The sequence below is a fragment of the Falco rusticolus genome, chromosome 15, assembly GCF_015220075.1.
Source record: "Falco rusticolus isolate bFalRus1 chromosome 15, bFalRus1.pri, whole genome shotgun sequence".
In the NCBI taxonomy this organism is placed as follows: Eukaryota; Metazoa; Chordata; class Aves; order Falconiformes; family Falconidae; genus Falco; species Falco rusticolus.
Window position 1 is genome coordinate 12,137,814 of NC_051201.1, and position 25,574 is coordinate 12,163,387.

At 38.0% G+C, this 25,574-nt stretch overlaps 1 protein-coding gene across 1 annotated transcript in view; it reads left to right on the plus strand.

Moving 5' to 3' along the window:
* ANKRD27 (ankyrin repeat domain 27) overlaps positions 1-25,574 on the plus strand; it is a 47,369-nt gene that overhangs the window by 10,071 nt on the left and 11,724 nt on the right. The window contains 29 exon segments of the mRNA XM_037409275.1: positions 908-1,035; positions 2,154-2,264; positions 3,433-3,588; positions 4,521-4,527; positions 5,037-5,191; positions 5,494-5,553; positions 5,650-5,703; positions 5,792-5,857; positions 5,937-6,013; positions 6,391-6,512; positions 7,051-7,056; positions 7,059-7,085; positions 7,088-7,127; positions 8,004-8,027; positions 8,029-8,134; positions 13,127-13,219; positions 14,040-14,167; positions 14,609-14,629; positions 14,631-14,689; positions 15,463-15,578; positions 16,357-16,396; positions 16,399-16,448; positions 16,821-16,974; positions 16,977-17,017; positions 17,333-17,392; positions 17,499-17,617; positions 18,831-18,852; positions 21,287-21,309; position 24,313. Coding sequence (XP_037265172.1) covers positions 934-1,035; positions 2,154-2,264; positions 3,433-3,588; positions 4,521-4,527; positions 5,037-5,191; positions 5,494-5,553; positions 5,650-5,703; positions 5,792-5,857; positions 5,937-6,013; positions 6,391-6,512; positions 7,051-7,056; positions 7,059-7,085; positions 7,088-7,127; positions 8,004-8,027; positions 8,029-8,134; positions 13,127-13,219; positions 14,040-14,167; positions 14,609-14,629; positions 14,631-14,689; positions 15,463-15,578; positions 16,357-16,396; positions 16,399-16,448; positions 16,821-16,974; positions 16,977-17,017; positions 17,333-17,392; positions 17,499-17,617; positions 18,831-18,852; positions 21,287-21,309; position 24,313 — 2,040 coding nt within the window. The 5' untranslated portion in view covers positions 908-933.

Consider the following 25,574-nt stretch of genomic DNA (forward strand, 5'->3'; position numbering starts at 1 on the left):
GAGTTTTTCCTGCCCTTGTGTCTAGGATGTGTCGTCATTTTTTATAGAGAACTAGGATTGGGGAAGCAAGCAGTCAAGGGTCTAGTGCCTTGAGATCATCTTTTCCCTGTGGTGCATCTAGTGATAGCTTTTCCAGTGCCTACAGGTTGGATTTTCTATCTTCAGTCACTTTTTTTGCTCACTGTTTTGCCAAATATTATGTGTCAGACTGACCTCAGATCTTTAAGACTTTTTCCATGGGAGTAGAGATGACTGCAAATAATGCATTTTACAGGGACTTCTGTGAAATTTATCACATGGATAGTCATACCTCCTTGGTGTACATCTTTCCTGTAACTTTCCCTGGAAAGTTGAGGATTGCCTTACACAAGGGTTCCTGTTACACTGTCTGGGTGACTCATTGATGTGTGTCAGTCGTTAATCCTTACACAGGTGAGTCTTGGATTTATGTGAACATACTGCAAAAGTGTCAGTGTTCTGTGATGCAGCAGAGTCTCTGTAAAGCAGCTCTTAATTCGTGTTTCTTGGCTTTAGATCTTAACAGTGCAAATTATCTTATATGTCCAAGTGGTAATAATGTAGACCTTAATTTCTGTTCTGCTCTTTGTTTTCTACAAACAGATCCTGTATTGTTAGATTCCAACACCTGGAAGGCCTAAGGAGACATTATGAGGATAATTATATAGTTGGAAATGTATATTCATAAAAAATATTTTTTTAATAACTTCTGAGTAACTATAGGTACCTTCTTATTAGGTAAGCGTGCCATTGACTGCTTGCATCGAGACCTGAAACTCCTCTTTCTTTTTAGACAAGGGGAATCAAACTGCTCCCTAGGTATTCCCAAATACCGTGTTTTAACAGATACCATGTGTGATACATTAACCATTCTCCATATGTATCTTAGAAAATCCTGGAATATCTGAAGTCCATATGGCTATGTATGATGAAGATATCTTGAAAAATCCCTTTTATTTGGCCATTCAGAAGCGACGTCCTGATCTCTGCAGCAAAGTTGCAGAACTCCACGGTATTGTAAGTACAAATAAGTATATTTAAAAGCTGCTTATTAAATAGTAGCTATATGAATTTAGATTATATGCCTGCTATGACACATGTAAAGATTACTGCAAGCCTACAAAACTTGGAAGTGAAGCAGGGCAACTTTTAATTGAAGATGCTTGTTATTTACCAATATGGAACTCCTGATATATTGCGTGGTAGTAAAAGGTCAAAGTTGGTGGTGTTTCTAAACTTTACAGGAATCTTATTTTTGCTGTCAACTGGTTACATACTCTCACTTGTTACAACTTCAGATGGGATTTACCTTTTGAAATCCCTGAGGGACAGACAATTATGGATTTCTGATAGCATTTTACATAACAAAGTCATTAAACTGAGCTGGAATAAAATTTCCAGTCCTTAGACTTCTGATCTTGATATTCTGCAATTACTCTTCATCCAAAATTGTGTGGAGTCTCCATTGAAATTGGAGGTTTTTGTTACCCGATTATAAAATCAAGCCTTAAATTGTACAAGGTTCTTTCAATTGTGTATTACTTAAGTATCAGCTTAAGTGATCAGCTGAAGAGTGAAATGCTAAAATCTGTCTGTATTCTAACACCATTTCTGAAAGCTTCTGTGTACTGAAAGGTCTACTTCCTTCATGCTTCTCTTCCTTGACAATGAGATGCATTTCTTTTCAGCGTACATACGGTGTTTGTTGTATTCATGATGTGTTGCTTTCTAATCGGGAATTTGTCTCAAACTGCCAATCTGTTAGTGTGCAGTAGACTCAAGATGTTTCTTATCTTAGATTTTTTTATATTTTCTGATGCATTTTCATTTTAGTTTGAAAATGTACTTCTGTTAGCTGCCAAATTAAGTCATTCAGTGGACTGGTGATAAGTGACTTAAGATTTTTGTCTCTTAGTATTTTTTCCTTTTTTCAGATAAGTCACTAAACTGTGACACACTGGACTGTGTGTCTATCAGTAGCCTTTTATTTTATTTAAACAGAAGCACCCTGTGGCTGCTATACATCTACTAGTAAATGTTTAAGATTCAATTGCTTGCCTCTGAAGGGCAAAAGCTATTGGTGTTTAGCTGGTGATACATGGCATTTCTCTCTCAAACATGATTAACTTTTTTAGGTGTTAGTTCCATGCAAAGGAAGCCTTTCAAGCAACAGTCTTTCCAGCTGCCAGTTTGAATCTTATGTCCTGAAGCCGTTAAAAGAAAATTTTCAAACCGTAAATGGAAAGGTATTTCTGTTTTTAATATTTGATAGTGGGAACTAATGGTTACAGGAGAGGTAGCTAGGAGTTAGGGCTGACTGGTGAAAGTAGGATGTTGCCCGTCTAAGCCAGAGTTCTCAGGGATATACTGCTTTCTAGCAGAAGCTGTGTTTTGGCATGTACACAAGAATAGTTGTTCTGTAGAGATGGTAACACAGCCTTTGATTTCGGCTTACTACTACAGTAAAGCAAGTTTGTCAATTTTGTGAATTCTGTTGTGTGGCAGAAGAGCCTCTGTCACTTAAGAGCTGTTTCTCTAGTTTCCAGGCAAATAGTAACCTGCCTATGTTGTGTGCAGATGCAAGTTCACCAAGACTGAAGACAAAATTACTATGTTATCAAGCTGTGTCTGAGGCCTGATGTATTAATTTGGCTGAGTATGAGTAGAAACTGACTAGTATAGCAGCAAGCCATGATAACAAATGCTAACATTGCATAGGATCACATCTTTTTACTTGCAATTCTGCAGTGCAGTCTGAGATCTTGTACCTGTTTGCAAGCTATCGTCTAGATCAGGGGTCCTCTAACTTCTTAAACAGGGGGCTGGCGCGTGGATGAAGTGGCAGGAGGTCATCTGTGGCTGCTTGGTTTCCCCCTCCAACCCCGGGCGGGGGGCGGTTCTGTAAATACCGGGGGCCGGACTGAGGACCCTGGGGGCCCGTATCCAGCCCGTGGGCTGTAGTTTGAGGACCCCTGATCTAGATCTTCCTACTGCAGATGTCCTCGCTGGAGTTGCTTGAGAAAATAAAGCTGAGCATGGGAAATGTAGACAAGATACGTAGTGTTTTTTCTGAAGCTGGGCTTAGGCCTCAATTTTCAATTGTTTTTCAATTTCTCTTCTACTGAAAGTGCTCTAAAAATCTGCAGATAGTTAGACCTTGGACTGACCTGGGTCTGAATCCTCTTCCAGTAGTAAACTTGCAAAGAAAGTAGGTATAAGCAAGGTTTAGCTAGCTATTGTAGGCTGAAGGAGTCTTTGGTGCCTATACAGCATGAAAATAGGAAATCTCTTGAACTTGGGGCTTTCTTGTCTTGCAAGATTCTCTTCTTTCCCTGGAAATCTATGCGATGCAGATGTCGAAGAGCAACTTTCTTCTGGTGTTTTACCCTTGATCTGTTTTTTGTTTTGCTTCAGGAGATCTTCATACAAGGAAACCTCATCATTTTAGGAACTGGGTTCAATTATCATCTCTCGGTACCCGTTCTTTTTGAGGAAACATTTTACAATGAAAAGGAAGAAAGCTTTAGCATATTGTGCATAGCTCATCCATTGGAAAATCGGAAAGCTCAAGTATGTATTGGAATGTTAACTTGGTGGTCTTATTTGCACCTTGAGAAAATAAGTATGCTTAATACACTTCATTATGAAAAGTGTTGGCTTGGTTGGAAGTTCTTGGTATTTATTAGCCTGCTGGGGTGCATGTTGGTATGCTGCTGGAGAGAAATATTAATTTGCTGCCAGGCAACTTAATCCTGTAGGGTCTATGCCCCAGTCTCAGCACTAAAAATAATCTGTGGCATACTTAATCCAGCATGATTTTTTAGCAACGCTCAGTTTAATACTGACTGCTTAAAAAAGGAATTTAGTCTTAGATGTGACGTGCCCTGAGATGCAAGGTGGATGCACAAAAAACTGGAGAGGTAAATTATTTTGTGATTGCTATAGCACAGTTATGTAGTAGGTCTTTTGGTGGTGGTTTGTGCCATTAAGTCAAATGTGCTAATTATTGTCCTAGTACTGAAAGTGCTCTTCATAAGGCTGGAACACTATTTCCAAGGCTAATGTTAAAATGGGATTTCCTTGTGCTTTTGTATAACAATCTGTTTGCTAATTGAAAGGAACAGAAGCTTCTTAAACACATGCTTTTCTGAAAAAAAACATCTATGTCTTCCTAAATACATATCTATTTGAAACACATGATTACAAAGTGAAGTAATACTAGGGTAGTGTGAAAATAGTGCTGAGGGAAGTATGAAAGTTTATTCTGAAAAATAAAGCTGGCATACTTATAGGCTGAAATTCTATAAATATCAACCGAAATCTAAAAATTATTCTTGTGGTGTTCCTTTTTGGCTATTATTTAACGTGGTTGTACAGCAGTCTTTCAGAAGTGAGGTAATCTGTAATTTGAAATGTGATTTTCAGTGAATGAGATCTAAGCCTGTTATTAGGTGGCTGCCTTGATTGCAAATGAAAGACTTGCCTAGAAAAAATTTTTTTAGAAAAGCAGTATGAATTAAGTGAGGAATCCAATTGTCTTATTCAGAAGGAAAGTGGATTTGGTTCAATGTTTACATGAATCAACTTTGCTTCTCCCATTCGGAGAAGCATGTCTAAATAAAGAATAGGTTATATAAAATCCAAGATGGGATTTTTACAGCTCACTTGGAGCACGCTAATGTCCTGCGTGGGCATTCAGTCAATACTGTAATGTGCTTTTCTACTTTCAAGCTTGACTTGGACAACTCATAATCTGAGTGCATGTGGCAATAAATTACCCCAGGGTAAAAAAGAGAAATTAGTTTTAGCTGTTCCAAATAAATACATGGCATAAAAGGTGAGAAAGGCTACTCTAAATGCGATATATCAAATTCTTTTAATTAAAAGCAATACCTTCAGTTATAGTAAGCTGAATTAATGTCTCATTGTACACAAGTTGGCCCCACACATAGGGACAGAAAGTACTTTACCATGCATACATATTAAGCCTATGTGTTAATTCTTGGCTTTCATTTTAGGTGAATCTACAGCTTCATCAAACTCCTATTCTCTTAAAAATATCGAAGATGTTAGAGAATTCTTGGGAAGACATTGTGAGAGATTTGATAAATACATAGGATCTTTCTATAGAACATTTAAAGAACATGAAAGGAAAAGCCTGCGCCACTACATAGTCAGTATCTTGTTGCTTGATGTTTAATTAAATACAATTCACTTCACTGCTTTGGATATCTTTGTCTTATTGAGTGTTTCTGTCAGAGTAGTCTAGACTTGAGGAAGGTGGGAAGGGAGAAAGTACAATTCTTAATTGTAATGATGTCCTAACTATTATGTAAGGCAATTTTTCTAGCTAAAAGGCTTACCATACTGCACACTTCGAAGGCAGGGAAGACTTACTTGCTTATTTATGCTTTGTTAGTTCAAGTCAGATTAACCTGAATCTGATTGCTTTTCTTTTCTCTCCTCTGCCCCCAGGATTCTGTCAATGCACTTTATACCAAATGTCTGCAGCATCTTTTGAGAGATTCGCACTTGGTAAACACTTACTCCACTAAATACATAGTACATAGTGTTACTTAGGCTAAGATTATCTAACTTTCTCCTACTGTTTGCATGGCTTTCCTTTTCTAGAAGATGCTTGCCAAGCAAGAAGAGCAGATGAATCTGATTAAACAAGCAGTTGAAGTAAGCATCTGAAATGAAGGAAAATAATTAGCAAGCTATTTTTAATGCTCTTTCATGCCTAAAGTACTGTGTCTTTTTTTTTCTACAGATGTATATCCACCATGCTATTTATGATCTAGTCTTCAAATACGTTGGGACTATTGAGGCAAGTGAGGTGAGTTTGTTTGATTTGCTGAAGATTAGTTACATTAATCTAATGCATTCTAAAAAACTGTTGCCTTTCTATTGATTAGGATGCTGCTTTTAACAAAATCACGAGGAGCCTTCAAGACCTGCAGCAAAAAGACATTGGAGTGAAACCAGAGTTCAGGTGAGAGAGACTGTGGATTTCTTGGGTCACTGAGATGCTGTCTTAAAATAGGTCTCAGGCCAGCCAAGATGTGTTTTCTTTAGACAATAGCAAGTTTTTCTTACACTTTGTTCCTTTGATGGAAAAGCAAAGCTTTGCAAGTCTCACTTTAGGGCAGGTTTTGCATTGATAATTATCTCCTTTGCTTTTATATTCTTATTCCTCGCTCTCCATCTATAGGGTACAGAAATGCAAGTGTACTTGGAGTACAGATGGAAATATTTTAATACCATTCTTCATTTCAGCTCTGAATAAGTTAAATTTAGGGTTTGGACATCATGTATGTCCGAAGGACCAGGAACTCTTATGCTAACCATATCTTTCAAATTATTTTGTAGTTTTAATATACCACGTGCAAAGCGAGAACTGGGTGTGTTGAACAAATGTACTTCCCCTCAACAGAAGCTACTTTGTCTACGAAAAGTGGTACAAATTATTATGCAATCTCCTAGCCAAAGAGGTCAGTAAAGAGTGAATTAATAAGTTTAAACTTTTTTCTTAACCAGTATGCACAAAGCACTTTATTATACAGCTGTTACATGCCACTTGTGTATTAAACGCCATTAGGCTGGGGTCTGCCTTGCAGGTCTCTAAAAGCAAAACGGAGGTAAGATACTTGTGGGGGTGAGGTGGAGTATTTGGTTAGCTTATATGTGCTCTAGCTGGAGCTTGAGAGAAGCTTGCATTTGCTAGGATGTTTTCCTCATGCTGAAGAATTGAGCGTGATCAGTTTCACACACCAGAGGATTGTTGCTGGACTGTTCTTGTATATTGTCCATGTTCCTTGATAATCTTGAAATCAATACTCTTGTTTTTTGGCTCCTGGCAGCGTATTTTAGAGGGGGTTTGAGAAAATTTGAAGGCTGCCTTGGTTACTTAATGCATTCTCTACTAGTAGAGCTGCCGTTTAATCTTAGGAGGTGGAACTCAATTTATAGGTATTGCAGTTGATTTGAACTATGATATGACTAACATCAGATGTAAATTCTTTTTTTTAGTTAACATGGAACCATGTGTGCAGATGATCTTCTCTCTGTTTGCTGTATTTACTTGTAAAAACAGAAATCCCAAACTGGTATGTAACTATTTTGGCTATACAGTCCTATACGGTATCTTACATGCAATGCTGCTGTATGGGTAATGTTTCTGAACTTGTAGTAATAACTTGCTGAAAGTGTAAGAGGGGCTGATGTAATGCACAAAACCTATTTTTGTTAGGACAAACTGCAAATGTGTATTACAGGTGTGACCAAATCAAGGACCTATCAGGAATCCTAGTGCTGTTTTTTGTTGTTTGATTCCCAGTCTAGAAAAAAGTTGTAATGGAGGCCATCTCTCTACCAAACCTGCATGTCAGTGTGGGATTCACAGACTGGTCCTTCCTCATCTGTGTTTGCAGCTGTGAAACCTTTATGCAACTTCTAGATGTTTCTCTACATGAAATGTATCAAACTAGGTTTGAACGCTTAAATGATTGCTGCTAGCCTGTACCACTGCATTGATCTCTCCTAACTATCAATAGAAGTATATCTAACCTTTCCACCTGTACCTGAACTGGATTTTAGTGTTGGTGTATCTAGTGTCTCAGATCAGCATTTTTTCCTTGCATCTGTAGCTGTCACTTTACAATGATGTTTGCGGTGCTTGAAACATTGATGTTTGACATGTGAAACAATCTCCTGCTGCTGTTACTTTGTCCTTCATATTCCTTATATTCAGTTAATAACTTCTGAGTAGGTAAGAGATAAGTAGAGATCTGATCCATCTACGAAGCTTAGAATAGCCATAGTATTGCTAGCCTAACAATCTTTCTAGAACAATTTTCTTAACCCACACCTATTGCCTGTCTGAATTGGCTAAGAGGAGTTTGCAGTATTAAGATACTACATATCTTAATCATGCAAATACCATCTTGTATTTAGTGGTCATGGCCTTTAACTTTTTATTTCAGGATGGCCAACTTGAGTTACATAAGAACTTCAGGCTTGCAGTTCAGTGAAGGATGAATTGGGATACTGTCTAACCTCAATTGAGGCTGCGATAGAATACATACGACAAGGCAACCTCTCTGACAGATCAACAGTAAGCCACTCTTAAAGTCTGTCAAATGTGTATTTGATAAGCTTGACTGTTCCATTGTGAGTGTAAATCAAGTTGGAGTACACAAACAGCTAATGTAAGAATTCCTTTTTTGCACTTAAAATGAGTTGAGGTCACTATACCTGAAACAAATGCTAAAATGATCTAAGGGATTACAATGAAGTCTTAATCCTGTAGCAATACTTGTTGTTCATTGCATGCTCCTTGAGGAAGTAGTTAAATGTCAAGTCTGCCTCTTCATATGATTAGAGGAAAAATGACAGAAAAATTTTCCAGCGGCTCAGTCTTCCTAAGTTTCTCCTGTTTGTACCCTGTATCATGGTTGTGAAAGCAGTGCAGTACTCAAGAGTAGGCATAGCTTAAACAGACTTTTTATTTGATAATTTAAAAAAGCTTAGCTATCCTAGCAAAACATGTTGCAGTGTAATTTAGAATTATTCCGTAAATCTTCATACTCCAAAAATTCACTGTTTGCAGCACAGATTGTTGTACAGAGTTGATAGTTTAATGGGAGTGCAGGGCTATGATAAGGGGATGTTTGAAGGTCAAATTTTGCTCTGAGGATCTTCAGCCAAGCAGGGGCGGGAACTTTGTGGATGCCTGAGTTATTTCCTACTGGGCAACCAGACCTTCTGTCAATCAGGTCAAATCCCTGCAGGCCAATCAAGGATGATAATGTGACTTCAGAAACTTCTGTGACTGAAGAACTTTGTACCTAATTTAGTAAAGGAATCCAGTCTTACTGCTGCTGTAAAGCTTTCTCCTGTTGAAAAATTGGTTTTTGTGATCTGATGTGAAAACCAAAAGGAATGAACTTGGAATCAGAGTGAATTCAATGTGTCTCAGTCTGCCCACATGCAAAGCACTGGAATCTAATGGCAGGGGCCAGAATAATGCTCAGTGTGCAGGCTTGGGATGGACAACCTGGGGCACAGTCTTAAAGAAGAAGCACTTAAACATTTTAGCCTTTTGTTGTTTGTGGTCTTGTCTGGGATCTTTCCATGAACCTGTCATGCATGGATTTGTTTGTACACTCAAAAAAACCCCCAACCAACCCACTCATTTTGTGTAAAGAGACTGTACTATTTGTCCTGTAATGCTGTATTGTTTAAAAAAAATAAAAATGATAGTTTAAAAGGAAAACAACCTGCTAAACAGTTTGCTTCCTGCAGTCACTTGCTATCATTAACAATTAAGATACAAATGGCAGTGCTGGTGGTCTGGGTGGAGGACTGGAACCAAAGTAGAATTGTCTTCCACAGCAATGCCAGCAAGCTGGAAAAACCCCACCCATACTGCTCTTAATTTGTAGAACAAAGAGTTTCCTATTAAATGCCTGGTCCTATCCCTCCTTTCATGGCTAAGGATAGCAGGGTTTTTTTTATACTGGGATCACCCTCAAGTAACTTAGGTGCCACTGCGCTTTGTATTTATATCGTATTTATTTCTTTGAGAGATCATATCTTGAAAGATCTACATATTTGGGTAGTCTCATACCGCTTACATTAGTGTTTGCACTAATAAAAGAGCAAGCAAAATGCTTCTGCCCATGCCTCACCTGGGTCAGCTCCTAGACGAGTGCTAGCATGCTAGCTGCTAACTTCCTTGCGTTAGTGTGTATACAGTGAGCATGCGACAGGAACTCCTTTCTTCTATATTGCCTTTCATCAGAGTTAACAGGGCTTGGAGGCAGCACCCTGAGATGGGGTGGAAAACCGTAGAACCTTGAAGACAAGGAAGTAGATAACCCCCTGCCTTCTAGCACAGCTGAAAGAGCCAGACCCCCCTTTAGTGTAGGGTAAGGGAGAAGGTGGCATACAATGAAGAAGAAAATATGTGGCAAATAGCCCATTTGCAGGAATTAAAAAAGGATATTGAGGAGGTGGAGGAACATGGTAGAAGCTTCTGATACCGTTGCTCTCCCTTCATGAACTTAACAGTTGAGGAATTTCCATTGTTCTCTGATGGAGACAACCTTCTGTTTAAAGCAGCAGCAGCTGTCATGTTGATGCCCCATGGTTTTGTTTTTTCCAGATTGTACTGGAAGGGGTTGTGGGGTTTAAGTGAGGAGGAACATGGCCGTGCCCTGGGGCTTCATTACAGTCCCTTGTGTGGCTACACTTAATTTTATGGCTGGCTTCAGACAGACCTTCTGGCAGCTGAGATGCTGTTGTCCAATCCCTAATGGAGCTAACTACATAAAGAAAACTCAGCAGGGACCTACCCTGTGGGATAATGGGTGTATTATCACCCTCATGTCAGTAAGAAGATTTCACTTAAGAGGCACCTGCCGAATCCTTCACCCAAGGTCATACAAGTCTTGGAGAGGCATTTTGGTAGTGGGGAGGAACGGAGCATGTAACTGATAGCACAAACAATTGGGTTTTATTTTCTGGGAGTTGTCAACCTTACTTAATTAGAATTCTAGTTAATAAATATTGGGCCTTAGTCATGTTTCTGTGCACAGCTAATGCTGTAGTTGAGAGGGTTGAAGTAAGGTATAGAGTAGGTAGGTAGAGCCACTAGGGAACAGATATCATCTTGTATGGAAGGAGCTGTCAGAGGCGGTGAGGTTGGCATGGAGGAAGTGCAGGTGGGAAGAGCCAGCAAAGGCAGACTTGAACACAAAATGAGGCTAATAAAGTGTTTTGAGGGGAGGGGGACGGAGGTAATTTCCCCAAGTCATCAGTTACAACCTGTGAAAGTCACCTTGGATAGGTCATTATACAGGTATACTCATATAGGTACATATATTTAATTTATCTAGTATAGTGTTAGATAGAAAGATTGTTAATGTTTGTGTGTGTATTTTCTAGATTATATAGATTTAAAATACCAGGGAGTCCCATTCAAAAGCAATTTTTTTTATATTCTTGGAATGCTAATAAAGCTGGTACAGGCAAGTTTTGTCTTGAAGGCTCAAGCTTGCTTAATATTTCAATTAATACCCGATTCTTCTGCCATTTGAAGATACGTGGTTTTAACTGGGATGGACTTTTTTCTTTCTGATTTATATAATAAGATAATACTTCTACATAAGGACTACAGTCTGAAGTGACTCTGGACTCTATGAAATAATTTTTCCACTTGGGAAATATTTCTCTTGTAAAATACACTGTGAAAGGAACGGTACTAAAACTACAGTAGGTTTTGCTAGTGCATGCTTAGATTCTCCATAGTGAAAGTATAAAGCTCTCTGAGCATCCATATTAGAAATTCTGAGGCTTCAGAAACTTCTATCAGCAGTAAACTTTCACGCTTTCTTTTCCCACTTAATAACATCTACGTTCAAATATTTCTTGGGGAAGTTATTCCTGATCGCACTGAAGAATCTATCCAAGGAGACTAGTGTTATGCGCTTTGTAATTCTGAAAAGATATGCTTGGGTATCTTCACCTGAAGTACTTAGATTTGAAAAGATTAGCGAATGTTTGTCATCTTCATGTATCTAAACACAAACAACTTACTGTGAAGTACAGATCTGAACTTTTATCTCTAGACCTCACAGGCATGTTTTTAATGACATCGTTTGCTATACAATGGAGGGTTTTTTTAGGCAGCTTTGTGAGAGGCATCTGTTAATTTTGAAACTTGAGAGATCTAATTTCTAGAAAACCTGATTTTTTTCATCTTTGGTGTTCAAGGGATGTTATTTGCAGTTCACTAGTTTCTTAAACTCCTTGCTGACTTACTGATGTTAAGAGCAGAGTTGGACTGTTTTTTACTCATTTGTATCTGGTCTTTGCAGACTTAATTTTAGAAGATATAGCCTGCATCCTAAACCATCAAAGTTTATCTGATACATGGGCATCTATCTGAAGTGAGATAGTCTTCAGTTTGATGGATGCTGGGAGTCTTTCCATTCCTAGGGACATAGTCGTTATCCAAGAACGACATTCAACGAATTTATGTTCACTGCCTGTCATAAGCAGTAGCTGATCAGAATCGAATATGTGCAAGTGTTTCCATCTGCTTTCTTAGAAAACGTTTTCTTTAGATTGCTGTTTTATTTCATGTGAGGTTCAATATTGCCATTTCAAAATCTGATTCTACTTAAGAACTTCCATCTGGTTTTTTAAAGCATGTATATTCTTTAGTGCATCCTGAGGTGTACCTTCAGATTTCTTAGGAAATGAGAAGTCATGATGTGAGAGTTGCACTAATGTCTGCTTAGCTCAGTCTCCCATTTGTAAGTGACCGGTAGGAAACACTGTATGAGTGAGTGTTGGAGAATAATGCTTCACCTGGTGCAGTTCTTTATTTCCAGCAAGTGCAGAGTGTTCAGCAGAGTCTTTGTTTCAGAGTTGTATCTCGGTCAACTTTTTTAATAGCCATCATGTAGACATGTCTTACATGAATTTGTCTAATGCCTTTTTGGGTTTATTTATATTTTCAATTTTTGCAACATCCTATGGCAATGATTTCTACAACAAACAACATTTTTTCCTCTTCTCCCCACTCCCTCCCCAGACCTAATGTGTTATGATTTTGATGGGCGTACCGGTTCTTACGTTTTGAGGAATAACAGATATTCATTCTTTGCATGTTTTTCTTTGAACTTTTGTGATATTTACAGGCCAGTTGCACAGTCAAATCTTTTCCAGAATGAAGAATCTTAATTCTCCTAATGAGAAAGCTGCATTGCACCTCTTACAGTTCTTGTTGTCTTTTATGTTTTTTCTAGTTTTGTTGTGTTCTTTAGGTGGTACAACCATAATTTCATTAATGCTCAGCTAGTTCATGGAGAATTACAGTAAAGGTGAACATCTACTTAGTATTTCTTTAAACACTAGGTGTGTGATCTTTAAGTCTTAGGAATCCTAAATGTGAAACTGATTTAGGTTTTATGTGCATCTGACAAGTTATAAGTGGTAAATATAGTGTTTAATATTTTTAGAAGTTATTTTGACCGTTAAGGTACTTTTTGCCTGTAAATGGGTAGATAAGTAATCAATCTATGTATTTTATTTTTAGGAATCTGAGAGACTGTGTGACAAGCTGCTTTTAAGACAAAGGATGAACTTGTTGTCCCAGATGTCTGCTACTCCAATAGATTGCTTATTTAAGGTTAATAACTTTTATGGCAGAATATATATGTACTTAAGTATTGCATGTTTATACCCCTTCCTTTCAGTGATTTTCTGAAATGTAGTGCAGTGTTAATTAATTACTACTGCAAAATATGTTTTAGTAGGTGCTAAAAGTGTGTTTTGAATTTAGTGCATTTCTGTGCCAAAATGTTACCAAGTTAATATAATCTTACGGATTTGAGCATGTTACACGAAATACCAAAGCAAATGAGGATGAAACGCTCCTGCTGTTGGTACTGATTGGCTCATTTAATGCACAGATGTGGTATTGCTATCTGGATGTCTCTCACAGCTCTTGATGCTTGAAATTGAAAGAGCTTTCTGAAATAATTTAAATGTGGTCACCTGACAGCTACTTCATATTATATGTTAATCTCATATTGTCATCCTAAAAGAATTTTGCCTATACAAGGACACAAAGCAGAGCTTCTAATTATATGTGTTCACAGCTTATGGCTAGAGACTCAGTAATTTTGTAGAAATGTTTTTGCACAGAGGGAGCTCAATTTCGTGATGGAGTCTAAAGAGAACAATAAGAATTGTTTTAATTTTTTATAGAAAGCGAAGTAAGCCAAGAACAGATTCTTTTTAATACTGAATGCCCATTAGGGGGTTTTGTGCTGTGATATTGTGCGTTTCTGCTTTCTAGTGCTTGAATTCATGTCTTTTATAATCGGTTCCTTTTGTTTTGTGCTTCAGTAAATGACTGGTTTTTTGTGGGTTTTTTCTTTTTTTTCTTTAAAAGGAGTCTTAATATATTGATCCCTCATTCTCTTTCTTCTTGTGGCTTTGTGTAGCATATTGCTTCAGGTAATCAGGAGGAAGTGGAGCGATTACTAAGTCAAGGTGACAGTGATAAGGACACTGTACAGAAAATGTGTCATCCGCTCTGTTACTGTGACAAATGTGAAAAGCTAGTTTCTGGGTAAGTGCTTTCCATCTCCACAAATACACAAAAAGCTACGTGAAAGTTTTAATCTAAGATCTGCTTTAGAAAGTATACTCCTTTGCTTGTAGAGGAAGTTAGTAGCACTTCAGGAGGTAGTAGAGTATACGTTTGTGTGGTTGAAAAAGCAGAAGAAATATCAGGGGAATATTGAGTGCCTTGGAACCAGCCAATTTTGCGATGGAGGCTGTATGTCCTTTGGTGAATGTGGTGTGAAATGTTTCTCCTTTTGAACCTAACTTAAACATTTTGGACAAACCCCACATCTCTTAACAAAACGTAAACCTGTGTGGAGAAGGATAAAGGATAAAAAGTTCCAAAATCAGGTTTTTGTCAGCTTTGGCATTTTTTTCTCATTCTCTTCCCCTTACCACTGCTGCATAGGTAACTGAGCTGCTTTTAAACCATTGTGTTTTAAAGGAAACTGAATGATCCTCCATTATCACTCCATTTCCCGAGATGACCGGGGGTACACACCACTTCATATAGCTGCTATTTGTGGTGAGTATTGTTGGTTTTCTTCACTTGGTGTTTCTTCTGCTTAGTGTTTCTTATTTTTATGTTAGCATGTTTTCCAGCTTTGCATTAAAAGGGTGAATTTTGCATGAAAGTGTTTCAGCTTATTTGCTATGGAAACGGTATGTTGGCCCAGACTGGAGCTGCTGTATCTTCTTTTAAGCTCAGTTTCTTCTGGCCGAGTTAGTGTTTCTTTGCTGGCTGTTTACTTCTGCCTTAGTGGCTACCACAGCATTTCTTCCTTCAGCTGTGAAAAAAGTGAAAATATGTCATCGGAAACCAGTCTTGTTTTACAGACCTGGCAGATTGAGAAATTAATCATTCCTCTCTCCTGCAGCTAGCTATGCATGTACCATCTCCTGTACTGTACTGTTCATTATGCCATTGATCTTACATTGATTAGAAGATGTACTAATTTCTTAGTGAGTTTTTAAAAATAAATAATGCCCTTTTTTCATTATTATCTTGAATCCCAATAGGAGAATGCTTTGTGTGACGTGGCTTTATTTTCCCTTCTTTTCTAAGTCATAAGATGCAAGCATAGTTTGCTTTTAGCTGGAGGTTTTTTTACGGAGCTTTGATCTTGGGTAATCTGCAACAAAAATACAAGTACCAAAGTAGTGACTATACAGTATGTAGAAACATAGTATGCAGAAATGCAGGGTATCTTGCTTTATAGTTCATGCTTGAATGTGAAGAGTAGCAATGTTCTTCTGCAAAGTTCACTTCTTTCTTTTAATGTCTGCCTATTTTTGAAGGGCAAAACATCATATGGATTTTACTAGTAGCCAAAGGATCCATCGTCAAGGCCACAGATTACCATGGTTCAACTCCACTTCACCTTGCCTGTCAGAAGGGATATCAAAATGTTACAGTAAGCACCAAAAGACTTAATTAGAAAATAAAAATAAGTACTTAAATATATGACTCTTAACTAAGCTGTTGTATTGTTACTGTCATTTAGGTCTTCTGAGAAGCTGTTACCAGAACTCTGTACCCTGTCAGAATTGAGGATCTTTATCATTGTAGTTTGCATATTTTATTTTCTCCTATACTGCAAGGTTTACAGCCATTGTAATACCAAGCAATTGACAGCTATCGCTATGCATGCCAGATCATTTGTCCAGTTCAGTAGTACAAATCTAATGCACAGTACAAACGGAGAGCCTGTTAACTTCCTTTGCTCTTGATTAAGACAGAACAACCATTGCAGTCATTGGAATAAATTAAATGACTTTGCATTGTGTTTAGGATAGACTGTGTAACTACGTTAATTACTGTGTACCTGGATTTTGTATATGTGAGATTCTTCAGTTAGCATTGCTGAAATTAAGCTGTGTTCACTTGTATAGGCTCCTAAATACAGGATAAATTATTGTGCAGTATATGTATTGTAGTGTTTTGCTGCAGCAGATGATTCATTTTTTCAATGACAACTCTGAATATGTAGAAGCAGTTATAGTTGCTTCTTAGGGTAGGGCAAAACCAGTACTGTAATGCCAAGAGGGTAGCATCTAAAACAGGAGAGACAGCTGATTTTTTGTGAAGTGCTTCATCATGCTGGAAACCTAAAGGAATCCACAGAGTAACAATTGTTTGTCCATTAATTTTTATTTACTTAAATGTCTACTTTTTTTTTTTTTTCTTTTAAGCTTCTCTTATTGCACTATAAGGCAAGTACTGATGTTCAGGACATAATGGAAATACTCCACTTCATTTAGCCTGCACTTACGGTCATGAGGATGTAAGTAATTGTTTTGTAACAAACTAAATAGTCTAATGGATTGGAATTACACTGTGATGCGAATTTGCAGTAAACTTACATATTGTAAAAAGTAAATAAAAAGATTTGAAGGCTAACTAATGCTGTAAATTGAGGACTTTATTCAGTAGTTCATAGCAATTTTTATTATGCATTCACATTAAAGATAGTAGTATTGTGCAAGTTTAGTTGAGTTATTTAACTCTTCTTTTAATGACACTGAACTATAAAAGCCTGCCCATTAGGCAATGGATTATATGAGCAGCAATGAAAAAAACCTTTTTAAGATTGTACATGTTATATGAATTGAGAGACAATACTATAATTTATTGATAGCTTTCCTTTTCTTTCCAGTGCGTCAAAGCTTTAGTCTACTATGATGTCCATTCCTGTAGACTAGATATTGGTAATGAAAAGGGAGATACTCCTCTCCATATAGCTGCTCGTTGGGGCTATCAAGGGATCATAGAAGTGCTTTTGCAAAATGGGGCAATCCCAGAAAGTTCAAACCGATGAAGGAGACTTCCCTACAGTGTGCACTAAAGTCCAAGGTATTCTTCTTTATCTTCTGTCCTGTTTTCTTTCTGATGCAGTTCCATGGAGGTGTAGATGCTTTACCTGCTAATAGAATTTTGTGGTCTGGATACTATTAAAGTAAAAATGTGTGTTTCATTTTAAGGAGGAAGGGTCACATTTAAATCTATGGCAAAATACAGTTGTGGTATGAGAACATAAACTTGTAAATGGGTATTTTAGTCTGCTCTGTCATAACCAGTTAGTGTACTAGGTTGTTGGCTAATTTGTGTTTCCGTCGGTAGATTCGTCTTTCAGTGGAGTTACGCTGATTCTCTTAATATTTTTAGCAGATTTTGTCATTGATGGAATTAAACTATCTACGTTTTGAAAGAGGACAGAGTGCTTCTGATGTAAGAACCAATGCAAGTTGCTGACGTTTTTTTGCCTATGTTTACCTGCTTATCTGAGTAAGTAAACTTTTTCTGTTTGGTTTGGTTTTTGTTCCCTAATTTTAAGTCACCGCTTAGGTTCCCCTCAGCGCTCAACGAAACGTTCAGCAGAGGATCATCTGTCTCAAGCCTGTCCATCAGCTCAACTGGATATAAGGCAGAAGAAGTAAAAAATAGTTACAAGAGGTAAGACTGAGGTGTAGTGTTGACATAAGCAAAGTATAGGTGGGGAGAGTGATATTTCACAACACTGTTTTAAACCGGTTTCTTTGCTTTTCTGTCTGGTTTGGAACATTTATATGCTGCTTTTCTCTGGTGCTTGTCATTTCAGTATCTAAATACACTATTTTTGTATGGTATCAACTGCTCAGCACATTATTTCGGTGGAAAATTTGAAAGCATATTTGGAACAGTGTGTTTCAGATTTACTGCATTAACTACATAGTTCAGAATTTATTGAGGTTTACAAATTGATAACGGCAGTCATGTGCCCCAAGGACCTTGCTGTCCCTGTCCAGGAATTAAATGCTATTGGTTAGCTTACAAAAATTGTCAGGGAAGAGACACTCATACAGGCATCTGGCAAACAGCTTAACAAGCTAGAAAGTTAAGACAAACTGTCAAAATAGGTGTGATCAAATCACTAGGAATCAGTTTTGAAACATGTGAAGAAGTACACGCTATATACTAATATGTTGCACATATGTGTTTGCTGATTTGGTCTGTCCACACCAACCAAGATGCTGTCCTCTGAATTTTTTCATGTGAGCCTCAAGAATCATACTTTCCATTTATCCCCTCCTAAGACTGTCATATCAGCACTCCTTCCGATGCTTCTCTCATTATTTTTTTCCTTCCTCCTGTTCCATTTTTTTCCCAAATTGAATCCTTAGAGTTTTGTTTCGCTCATATTACCTCTACAATTCAAATTCTTCCTTTTCCTGCTATTAAAAGGTTCTTCTCTTGCCAAAAGTTTTTCTTTTTTCTAAAATGTTCAAGCAACTCAAGATGTATGTTTGACTGGACAGTATTACTTCACACTTCAATTATCAAGTATTTTGAGAGCCTGGGTTGTAGGAGTGGTACCCCTCTGTTTGTACAGAGTCAAGTACCTGAAGGTCTATGGAATGTAAAAGTTTGCCTCATATTTTGAGGATTTTTTTTCCTTAAAGGACAAACTCATCTCACCCAAAAACCTAAGACTAACTTCAAACCATGTAAAAAGACTTACAAGCAGTTACGCTTTAGATTCTTAGGGGTTAACGACCTTCTCCTGTAATCCAGCTTTCGTTCATTTCTGTGTGCCAAGTTTCACACGGGCTCACTGCTCTGATTCTGTGTAAGCACAGAGGCAAGGCGTAATCATGAGACAGCTCCGTGAAGGGAATGCCACTGGAAGTTACTGGAAGCTGTTAAGGTCAGTTTTCTAGACTTCAAGGCCGTGGATTAGAGGATGCAGTTAGATCTTTATTAGTCATTGCTACAGGTGAATTAAACTTTGCTAAAATGAGCATACACCAGTTACGGTGTGTGTCTTGTATGTGGCTTGTTTACAACTTGGAAAAGAGAGAGCAAAAGAGCCAGACGTGTCAATTTGGAACTTTCTCTGTTGGAAATAATAAATCCTTGCACAAATTTCTGTTCAGCAGCAGAAAAACTGAGCGTTGAGTGAATTGCAGTAGATTTGTTTTGTCTATTTTTTACCTTTAAAGGAAGGTACTTCTGTTTCCATGGGGGAGTGAGAAAGCAAACTGGGGAAGATGGGGAAATGCATGTAGCAGACATTTTGCCCTAAGTACCTTAGTAAATATCTATAAGCTGCATAACAGAGTTGTATGCTGCTCCACTGCTAGCGCCTGAGGCAGTTTTTAGAACTGTAAGGAAGTTGTTATTTTGGAAAATAAATTATTAAGAGCTTGTGGGTCACTTGCTATTACTGTTAGGCATCTTGCATGTGATAAGACTGGCTCCTGAAAATCCTCAAGACCTTTACTTCTACGTGACATTATCCTGTCTGATTAGGGGAAATTTATGGGAGGCACAGATCTCCCTAGTGTATATAGTCCATTTTAGATGTGTGTGTGTAGATAATGGGATTCAGCTCACCTAACTCCAGATGTTCAAAAGACAATTGTCTTAATTTTTGACATCTATTTTCTCTCCTTAGTCAGCGGAGAGAAATCAGTACCTCCAGAGAGGAATTAATCTCAAATAAGTGTAGTGTGAGCCGAGCTGCGCTCAGGTGTCATTTGTTGACTGCATTCTGTTTTGTAGTTACCAGAGGAGGAGTTTAAGTAACTGGCTTAGATTTAAACAGCTGACTTCTAGACATTCGAAGTTAGGAAAGAGGGATCTTGCCTTCAGTGCCTAGTGCACGACTTCAAGGAACATCACCTTGTGTTAGAAAGGTAATGATAAAATAAAACTTAGCAGCTTTCCTAATAAAGATAAAAATGGATAGAGAGATTTAATCTAGCCGCTGATCTTTCAGCTGTAAATATATCCTGTTCTGCTAAAACCCTGAAGAAAGAGATAAGACCAGTAAAGCACAAGTTCCTTTAGTCTCATTCTGCCTTGTTTGCTTTACCAAACACTGCAGTCACAGTTAGCAAGATAGTTATTTCTAGATAAAGGTTGAAATGTGACTGTAGCTCTGACCCCATGGCGTTTTCACCTTGCAAGATGTTTCTTAATATTGAAACAATTTTGTTTACACAGCAGCAATCTTTGATAATTCTAGCACAGGCTAGAATAATTTGCTATAATGCTGAAACAAACATTCACAAAGCTTAATAAATGATTCTTCCAGTCTGCAGAGGCTGGACAAGTTGCCTATTGATAGTACTAATGGACTTTCCCTGCTCTTTTCCTGGCACCTGTACCTCATTTCTATGAGGTTAGATCTGAACTTCTTCATGTGAGAGAGTCAGAGGAGAGGCAGGGAGACAAGCACGTCTCATTTTTCTGCTTTTGCAAGATCGGAAGAATCAGGGGAATGGCATCCAGTGCACCGCAGAGCATCTTCCATCATTTCTTCTCTGCACTTGCCTCTTCCCCCTTGCAGAGCTCATAAACAGGAGAATACCAACACCAAGCAGTCATGCCCAGGCATAGCTGGCCTGAGCATACACGTCTTTAATTGGTGTATGGTGGTACCCTGGAATAACTCTTGGAGCTGAAGAGACCTGGCTTTTGCTAATGCATATCCTTTGATATTTATATCTTTACAGATTTTAAGTAGGAGACAAATTTCATACTTACAATCAAGTTAGATTTGTAAATGTTTGGGTTATTAACCATAGGAATAAACCAGTGATCTGCAGTGTGAGCAACTGGAAAACTGTTTTTTCATTCTTAAACTGTTGTTTCTCAAATAGCAAATAAAACCTGCCGTCTTTGTGCTTCTGCTAGCATGTAGTAGTTCAGCTAGAGTCCAAACAGTAGTAGTGTTTATCAGGGTAGAAATGGGGTCTGAGTAGGTATTTTTCATGTTAGGTTCACAACCGAAATGCATGGTCAGCTGCTGCTGAAGCAGCATAAAAATTGTGTATCACCTGACATGGCTTTGTTTGCATGGACTAGTCCCTGTGTTTAGGTGAGTTCTGGTTATCTTTAACTAGCAAGTCAGAGATCATCAGTGTTCACAGGCCTTGCACAGCTTTGTGCTTCAAAAAGGAGAAGGCTTTTCCTTTAAAACTTTATCAACAATATGAAATGGGCCAGCCGTAATCCTACCACATGAGCTTAGGAGGTTAGTAAAGGACACAGGATTTTCTGTGTCCTTCTAATACCAATTACTAGCAAAGCAAATTAATTGTTTCTTCATACGTAGGTGGGAAAAACTCCTAAGAGCAGGTTGCAGATGGAGATCTGGAAATGTGGAATCTTAGCATGGCTGTTGAGTGTTGTTGGAATTTAATTCTACCTCATTCAAAATTGAGAAGTTATTTGTAATAATATGAAGTAAAGATGCTTGGTGGTACACCTTCCTTCAGCAACTCAGCTCATTTCTATAAAGAATATTCACTCTGTGTCCCCATATTATTTTACATACAGTGCTTTAAGGCCCATTATTTTGACATTTCCATGACCTCTTGCACTAACAAAATTACTTTAAATTGGATAATTTCTTTTTTAGAGCCTTTTGTTTAAAAAATCTATGTTTAGTCACCTGTAGGAGGTCCAAGAGCTTGGGAAGAGTAACAGGCAGGCGTGTTGAAAGGAAAGAGTAATTATTTGCTTGCAGGTGCTCAAGCTGCACTACCAAATGCTGTTGTTAGATGGGGAGTATGGTGCGTTGCAGACAGTAAAAAGATACGTATACTGAGGTCACAGTGTTGGACTGATATGCAGTCAGCACAAACAAACAAAAAAGGTAAAATAGATAGTTTTCAGGTAAACCAGATTTTTGACTGCAAATCCAATAGAAATTGTTGTTATTCCCAGTTGCTTGTTCCTGTGTCACAGAAGTATTTCACGTCTTTTCCCCTATGTGAATTGATGCCTGCACTCAAGTAGTAATGCTGTTCTGGAGACTGGATGGTGGGATTTACAGTTTGGGGTGTTTTGACTTAGGAAGCATTCCAGGAATACAGTGATTTAAATCCACAATGCTTTTGATTCCTGAATTGCATGGTTCTCTAATGCTTTGAATATTGTCTACCTTTATGGCGTGTTTACTGCATGTAGTAATTGTGCATAGGTAACTACAAATGAAAAATGAGCTCTTTGTTTGTTGGGATACCTTTTGATTAATATTTCGTACAGAGAGGAAATTTAGGTGACACCAGTCAGTACAGAGACGTTATCTTAGTGACATACAACTTTCCTGTAGTTTCATGGTTGTAGGACATACAACTTTCCCTTCAAATAGATAGCCGATGGTTACTGTAATACCAGTTTCAGAGCTGATGTCCTGTGATTGTGATACTTACCACCTATCTTGACATACTTTTTACTTACTATTGCCCTTTATTCCTGAAAGTTTGAACAATAAGGTGCTTCCAATGTCCTCTACTGAAAAATTGAAGATGACACAGAAATCTTTGCAAGTTTTGTCTTGGAGACATGTAAAGGCTGCACATTTATTGATTGTTTTGTAGTTCACAGAACAAAATCATGAACCCGTGTGAGAATGCAGGATCTCTCTGCGGGTGCATTTTCTGAAAAATGTGTTTAATGACATGTACTAGAGTTACCACATGCTAATGAAGCATTACACAGTCATAGTAACATAGATAATCTACATCACAAAAATACATACCATGTTATATTGATCCTCTGATTGTTTTATTCTCCGTTGGATGATAGAAATTAATTTATCAACTGATAAGGAAAGAAATGTTGAGTAAATATGATTCTAGTTTATAATATAGCTTATAATTATTCTAGGTCCAGCCCTTAAGTCAGTTTCAGGAAAGCAGCAATACATAAAATGGGGACAGTTACCATCTTCCTGGCAAGTAGTAAACATGAATGTATTACACAACTTTTTACAGACTTCGTGAAATCTAAACAGCTTCATGAAAATATTTTAAGAAAATTAAATATAGTGCTATAATTTGCTAGATAATTAGTATCTGGCACTGTTCAACAGATAACCAGCAATGAAAAGCATATAGAAATCTAATCTATGCGTTCAGATGACAAAACCACCTTATTTTTTGGGCTTTGCTTTCCACATTACTCAGGTTCACGTAAAACTGTTCATTAAAGAGAATTGTCCAGTCGAATGGCAAAGGTTTCAGCTTGCATATCTATTAAAAAACACGGTTATTTAAAAACTCTTACTTTGTTCTGACAGCCTGAGGTCTGTCTCCATAGGAACAGAACCAGCAGTGGGTCATTAGTGGTGGCTGTAGATTTCTGCTGTGGCAGCCAATTGAGCTTTGCAAGAGGAGACATAAAAATAAAGTGCCACGAAACTGGAAGATTAAAAATATAAAAATATATGTATATCTATCTATCTGTCTCGTGCTGTGATTGTTCAGGAAGCCAAAAACAACCTTTGCCTCGTTGTAGCACCTGCAGACTTAAAAGCAAGTATGCTTTAGGTTGGAGATAATTATGTTAATTAATGACAGTTATTTTAATCAGCTGACTCAATGGCAACTAGTTCTACATTTTGAAAATAAAATTCAGTCCACTGTGGTAAATCTTCTGTGTTGTTATGAGAAAGAAATATTTTGAGATGGTATGGAGGGGGTGTCTGTATCAAAAGGATTAAGCTTTACTCTCAAAATACATTTCAGAGGTTATGCAGCAGCTTTTTTGGGGGAGGTTTTCAACTGCACTTTTTACATATTTAGTGGTTGCTGACTGCGTAGAAAATTATTATAGCTCCATTACTGATGGAGACTGTTAAGAGTTGTTTTCCGCCCGTTGTATATTGCTTTGAAGAAGCCTTTATATGCTCTGAGTCAGCGAAGTATGGTGTAGAAGTAGTATGATACGGCTTAACATCAGTTTTTGGTCTTTCATTCGTAGCGATTTGACTTGGTGGTCAGATGTATGCCATGGCTTCGTAGTGATGGATGAACCATTCAGCTTTCAACAAAAATGCTTAGATTTTAAAAATAAGCAAATAAAACCCCCCACTTTTAGTGTTAGAGTGGGATAACACTAGACAGACCTGGGAGGCTACATACCTCTGCTGTTAAAAATATTTGAGAAGAGATTGGTCAAACTTCTGTCAGTGGTATTGAGTAAGAATTGACTTTGTCTCAGCATAGAATACAGGATTAGGCACTCTTCTGAAATCCTGTCAACCCAGCTAGTCTTGGCTCTTCTGGTGAAACAGATGTGCGCAAAACCACCACAAAACCCCCCAAATCTCTTGTATAAAATAAATCTTGTGGAGCAGCTAGAAGTCTGGCATACAGGGTACAGTGCCCCGGTAGTGTTCTACTAAATACGCCAGAAGCTTGTTACTCTACAGTGTAAAGAAGGTTTTAGATGACAAGTTACTGGCAAGGGGAGATTATGGACAATTTCCTGAGATGCTTTGGGGTGTGCCTGCTTAAAAGTGCTTTTAACCTTTGACCAAAAGACTTTAACCAACAAGAAAATGGCTATTCCATTGTAATTATAAGGATGTATGAATGGGAGTAGTGTGTTCAGATTTTTGGTGAGACACTGATACTAGTGTGTAGAGGGCTATCTGTTTGCATAATGAGGGCAGCAGTACTGAGTTGTGGTAGAAGAAGGAGGAAGTCTCAAGTGGGAGAGGCCTTGGTCAGTCTGCAGGGCAGAGGGAAGTGAAGTGATTACTATTTTAGACATGTACAAATGTAGCAAATAGTAAACCTTGTGGCTTTCCATAAACAAACAAGCTCGAGAGAAGATTTTAGTCCAGAGAAAATGTGGAATTTGCAGGGAAAGTAATATTCCCTGAGAAAAACATCCCTTTTCTGTCTCAATTTATGTTGTTATTCGAATTGGGTGTAATGGCCCTTACTAGTTGTCCTAGGATTTATTCTAGCTGCATCTGTTTAATTGGGATAGATCATTAATGCATGTTTGGTTTCCCAGAGCTACCTTAATGGTAAGAAGCGGAGCTTGCTGACAAATGCAAGAGCACATACAGTGGGAGGAACCTACTGGAAATTCTTTTCTCCCCATTCTTCTCTTGCCTAGGATCTGTGGAGCTCTTGGATTGGTCCAGTTCTGTGGCATCAAACCGAATCCACAGATCCAGCAAAGATACTTCTATCTCAGTTTCAGCCAATAGTGGTTCCTCGATTTTGCCTCCATGCCACTGTTCAGTGGAGGCAAAGGGCTGATCTTTCTTCATGGTAACAAGACAACGATACATCTTTCGACAGCTCTGTTAAAAGCTGCTGAAATAAAAAAAAAGAGTAAAGGAAGACCCTTCACAAGGTGACATGTATTACAGCTTCGTACCGACTGTATATATCCCATACGTGCTGTGTCTGGGAACTTCCAGAAGATCTGCAGGGAGATCTAACCTCCTCACACAAGTGCCCTGATTTCTCTTCTGTCTCAGTTTTTCAGTGCTGTGATGTTACGCCTTTCATGCACCTGGAAAAAGCTGACTGCTAATGTATGTCCCCTGCTTAGGAGACATATTTAAATATTTTAAAATAAATATTTAAATAAATTTAATTCCCACTTCTGTCTTGAA